General features: G+C 52.5%; 1 protein-coding gene across 1 annotated transcript in view; it reads right to left on the bottom strand.

Annotated features, from left to right (window-relative positions):
* Positions 1-5,416, bottom strand: part of KCNMB2 (potassium calcium-activated channel subfamily M regulatory beta subunit 2) — a 177,047-nt gene that overhangs the window by 1,848 nt on the left and 169,783 nt on the right. The window contains exons 5-6 of the mRNA XM_006162723.3: positions 5,249-5,416; positions 2-115 (exon numbers count right to left, since the gene is read on the bottom strand). The exon at positions 5,249-5,416 is cut by the window's right edge and continues 1 nt beyond it. Coding sequence (XP_006162785.1) covers positions 2-115; positions 5,249-5,416 — 282 coding nt within the window. The remainder of the gene's footprint in view (position 1; positions 116-5,248) is intronic.

Genomic DNA, 5,416 nt, shown 5'->3' with positions numbered 1-5,416 from the left:
CTTCCGGGTCGGAGTAGCAGGAGAAGTGCTGGTACTTCCTGAAGTTTTCCATGACCACGTTGACCAGGGACATGGACTCCTCAAAGTTTTTCCCACACTTGGGTATGTAGGAGCACTGTGGAGAATGAGATAAATTGTCACCAGAGGTACTGCGTGTGTGTGACACTAGGAGAGTGGGTGGGGTCTCGTGACCAACCTGGTGATCTGCAAAAGAGCTGGTTCTTTCCATCTTTCAGCTATTTCTAGCGCCTCTAGAAACCTTAAGAAATCTGGCAACGTGAATAATATGTGCGTATCGTAATGACTCAGCAACACATCTTTAAGTTGATTAATGCAAAATGACAGATAAATTAGCTAGCTTGATTTAACCATTCTATATAGTGTGTGTGTGGGCAGTAGACACGGTACAGTGTGTGTGGCGAGAGGGACAGAGGACAGAGAGAGTGTTATACATGTACCCAGGCTGAAATGATTCCCAGTGGGTTCGTCGCAGCTAAGTGCGCTTGGTTTTAGCTATTCTTCACCGAACGTGATTCTCCATGGGGTCAGTGTCACTGTCTGGACCTGGGCCCGTCTGGAGCGTTTAGTATAGGAAAGGAAAGCAGAATTGCACTGCTAGCTCTCCGCGCTTCTCAGTACTGAGACGAAGGTCCCCACCGAAAAGGACCCTCTCGTCCTGTGTTTACCCAGCCTCGCTCCTGTTACGGCATTTCTGCCCGATTTGGAGCAGAAGAGGCCGGAGACCTAAGAAATCCACGAGTGAGGTAGAACCTTCCTGGAGCCTTGGGATTCGTCGATGCCTAGAACACTTTAATCCACGCAGCGGCCGGGCGCATTGTCTGGGGTCCGGGACAGTCAGACGGTCTGGCCTCCATCCTTCCTGCCTGTCCTTCCTCAGCAATCAGAAGGCTACAGGCTTCTCCACGCCTCCTTAGGGACGCCCAGTCACGCTTCTTCCTGGGCAGCCTTCCTTCACTCTGCACAAAGGTGCCTTCCGCTGTCCCAGAATTCAGTTTTGGTGAGAAGTGACTAGCCTTCACTGAGCCTATAGTCCATGGGATAATTTTGGGGATACCAGATGTCACATTTCAGGCATGCCCAAGGGCAGCTCCCAGCAGGGCTCAGCAGCTCGCCCGGAGTTCACGGGAGCATGCTGGCTTATGGGGCGAGCAGCTTCGGCTGTAACGCTGGCGGGGGCTGGGTTTAAAGGCTAAAGAAAAAATACATGGGAAAGTGTAACGACTGGGCACCCTTCGACTGCCTTCTCACCATCACGCGGTCTGCTGGGCCCGTCTCCCCTCCTGTGTCTCGGACCACACGTGGCGGTGGTGCCTTGTGTATATCAGTAAAGCTACGCAGCCGAGGGACAGGTCACACCTTGTGGGGAGCTTGGAAGCGGCAACAGGAGTTCACATTGGGAATATTTTTATTTATTTTTGCCAGGAATATTCCGAATGTTCTTCGCATTGCATGAAGATCGTTTAGTGACCTCCAACATGGAGATAACTGTATTTTTAGTCTGTGTATTTTAGGTTAAAAGGCTAGCTACCTGGAGAGTTAACGGCTGAGACCAGCAGATAGCATAATGGTTACGTTGCTGGACTCCCACGTAGTCAACTGTGGTTTGAGTTCCAGACCTGGCGGCTTAAAACTCACGCCAGATACGTGTGCTAGCGTGACTAAGATCCCGAGAGGAGAGTCAGGAGAATGGAGAAGAGATTGCGGTGTGGCCAGCCCCCTGCAGGGGGTGATTTCTGGCTTTCTCTCTGTCTCTGTCTCTCTGGCGAGTGCGTGCCCTATAGCAAGAATCTCTCTGTAACAAAGAGCTCCTTGGCCAGGATGGTGAGCCGACGGTGCCCTCCTCCGGGAGCCTCTGCTGGTTGTGGAAGAAGGCTGAGAGCCGAGAGTGCGTGGCATTGCTGACAGCCTCGCAGAGCCATGACAGTTGTATAAATCTGTCTTTCTCTGTACGCGATGTTTACAATCCTGTTCCTGTCTGTGCGAAACTTCTCATTTAGAGTGGACAAGGAACCAGCTGGTGGCACGAGGGCAGCATGGGCTCTGTGCTCTGAGCCCTGGTGGAAAGGCTCCAGGTCGCCCCCAGGCCGCCCCCTGCAGAGTGCTCTCGCATACCTGTGCTCCAGGCCAGCTGAGATAGGAGGTGGCCCTGCTGAAGACCCTGCCCAGGGCTTCTCTCTCTGGAGAAAACACTTTAAAAATGTTTTGAAGTTCTTGGTTACTCACAGCTGAGGAATAGGGATAGTGGAGATAACTTCTAAGACAACAGGGGAGAAATGGGTTACAGACATTGTCTGGTGAGAAAAGGCAGTATTAAAAGTGGGGCAGAGCCAGTGGCTGTCCACGTGAAAGATGTAAAGAGCTCCAGACACCTGACTGCACTGCGTTCATGCTGGGCACCCAGGCTGCGCTCTGGAAAGGGGTGCAGTAATTAAACGTGACTAAAAACATGGAAGTTAAATTACAAGCAGATGGCATTCCGTATGTGAAAACCAGCGACGCGTCTAAAAGACAACTTAGGAGAATGACTATAGTGTCAGGGGACGAAAAGCCTTTTTAAATAAAAATAACAAAAACACTAAACAAAAAGGAGAAGACAGAAAATTTGGCGATGTCGAAATGAGAAGCTTCTTTTAGGGAAAGGCCTCATTTAGGGAGTGAAGGGCCAAGTGACAGGGAGGGCCTTTGAAGGTGAGCAGCTGGCAGGGGTTGAGCTTAGGGCCGAGAATTCCTGCCGTGTGTGGGAGCAGAGCCCGACTGAGACACGGGGAAGGGGCTGGACGGACGCTGCTCCGCCCAGCAGGATAGCCAAACAGCCAGCACGTCACTGAGACACACACCCTCAGGCGTCACGTGGGACAGCACATCAGTGTGGACGAGGACCGCAGACGGGCCGTGCACGGGGGCAGGTTTGGAGCCTCAGAAACGCACACTCCCGGGGCGGGGGGCGTGAACAGGCAAAGGTGCTCCGGGAACCACTCACCTTTGTCCACTGAGCCTCACGTTCGTGTTACCGTAATGTACACTCCAGCTCCAGTTCGCACCTGCCGGAGGTGTGTGTGTGTGCCCGAGAGACAAACGGCGTCAGGACACGGTTATTTGTAATAGCCCTGAAGTATGGGTACTTCAGTGCCCATCAACGGCAGAGTGACTAAGCTGGCACACCCAGTGGAATCTGAGATGAGTTAATTACAACCAAACGGAGGGACTCTAACAAATAATGTGAGGGGAGCTGGACACAGGAAAATGTTCCTTACGATTCCATTTATACAACGTTTGAAAACAGGTAAAATGGAATATAGTGTTAAAGGGCATATGCTTAGGTGATAACACCACAAAGAAAAGTAAATACTACTATAAATATTAGGATTGTTGCTATATTTGTCAGGGGCTAGAATCTATAGTTATTTTACTGATTTTTTTAAAAAATATTTTTGCCTTAGAGCATGTGCACTTGCTGGAGAAGGATAGAGAGAGACAGTGAGAGGGAAAGTGAGAAATCAGCCCCCCGGGGGATGGCCACACTGCCATTTCTTCTCCATGCTACTCCTGGGGTTTGGGGCATGCACACACATGCCCCGGCATGATTTCTAGGCCACGAGTCCAGGACTCGAACCACAGTCAGCCGTGTGGAAGTCTGGTGCCAAGTCCACGTTTCTAATTTCAGCATCGCGGAATTTTCTCAACCTTTTCCTTTTGCTTAACGTTTTGTTGTTTTTATTTAGCCACCCCTCCTCCTCCTGGCTATTGGGAAGGGTACGAAGGGTGTTTTGGGGGCAGAAAACGTTACGCCTCTTTACCGTGGAGCTTACACGGCGCTTCGACAGTGAGTGCCCGCACAGTGCCCCTTCCTTCCAAGCACACAGCTGCACGCGTGCTGTGACTCACACCTCCGTGGCTGCAGGCCAATAAACTAAGGGACCCTGAGTTTCTCACTGGGTTCTCACCGGGAGCTTCGCTGGCTGCTTCCTGAGCAGCGTACCAGGGCTGCAGGGTAGCACTCCAGGGCTCTTGCTGAAGCCTGCTCAGCTCTGGCCACTTCCCAGGTCCTGGGAGCTAGAGCGTGGTAGGCAGGCTTCACTGCAGGTCAGCTCTGATGTAGAAATCGGACTTGAGGCAACATCTTTAAACACACACTTGTGAGAGACTGAAGCTTTGCATTTCGCAGGACGGAGTCCGGGCTGGCGTTGTTCGCAGTTATTACACATGAAAGAAAACCAGAGTGTTTCCGAACAATGTTCTTCGAAGTATTCATGAGGTCGAGTCTCAGAGATGCATGCCAGAATTCTTTAACTTACTGTAACCCAAAGATGAGGTGGGTTTCCTTTGTATGGACAGATCAGAAACGAAGCCTACGCTCCCCTCGTGTGCTAGTATTGACCCTCCTGGCTGGGGCATTTTCCCAAGAACCACAAGCACGCGTATCATTTAGGTGCTAGTGATTGGAAAGAAAAAGAAGGAATTACAAGCAAAGTTAGAAATCGCGAAGTTGTAAGCTGATAAGCTCCGAGTGTCGGAGAGTCATCTCAGCGTATGAGAGATTTCTGGATAGCTAAATTGCTCCATAACCCAGGCCTCGATACACTGAACTTACGTTGTTAACGGCACGTCGCTTCTACGACCACTCTCCTGGCCATTCTGTGCCTTCACGCAGCGCGTACTCGCCGAGTGTCCACTCTGTGGGCCCGAACGTGTCAGTGCACTCAGCCTCCATGAACGCACCGTGGGAGGACGGACCCCCACACGGCCCGCGCCGCGGCTGAGCTCCGCTCTGAGTTCTGCCCAGCACTCACGTGCCCCGTTCTCACCCGCACCCCAACTCGGCAAGCGGGCCACGTGTTACTGTCTTTTTGGAGAAAAGACTCAGAGAGGGTGAGGCATATCCCATGGTCACAGCACTGAGTGACAGACCAGGACAGAGCAGAGGACAGGCAGAGCTGGCTCCTAGGGACACGTAGTCTCTGGCTGAGCCCGCCTCTGCTCTGCAAGCCCAGTGTGTCCTTGTAACGAGGACACATTCCCCCTCCAAGTGGACGTCAAGGCGACCTGCACTAAGGAAACTGCTTGCACAGAAAAGCCGTACTTCCGAGGCAGGGTCGAACCGCGAGTTCTGTGCGGGGAAGAGGCAGAGCCTGCTTCCGGGCGGCATTTTCCTTCGAAAGGATGGCAAAGTGAATTTCAGAGGAGTGGGCGAGGGGCTCCGGGGGTGCGGGCCGCGGGGCAAGCCTACCTTCTGATTGACCTTGATGGTCTCTTCGGTGTGGTAGAGGAGGAGCCTCTCCCCGGAAGACGTCAGGTTGACGTACACCTGGAGGCAGGGGTACTGGGAGAGCTTCCAGCAATCCGGGCCGCAGCTGAAGGAGCAGTTAAAGGTCTCCGTGACCGACGCGTTCAGCAG

This window comes from Tupaia chinensis, unplaced genomic scaffold (genome assembly GCF_000334495.1).
Source record: "Tupaia chinensis unplaced genomic scaffold, TupChi_1.0 Scaffold140400_1, whole genome shotgun sequence".
Taxonomy (NCBI): Eukaryota; Metazoa; Chordata; class Mammalia; order Scandentia; family Tupaiidae; genus Tupaia; species Tupaia belangeri.
The sequence above is the reverse complement of the archived record's forward strand: the minus strand, read 5'-3'. Positions and strand labels throughout refer to the sequence as shown.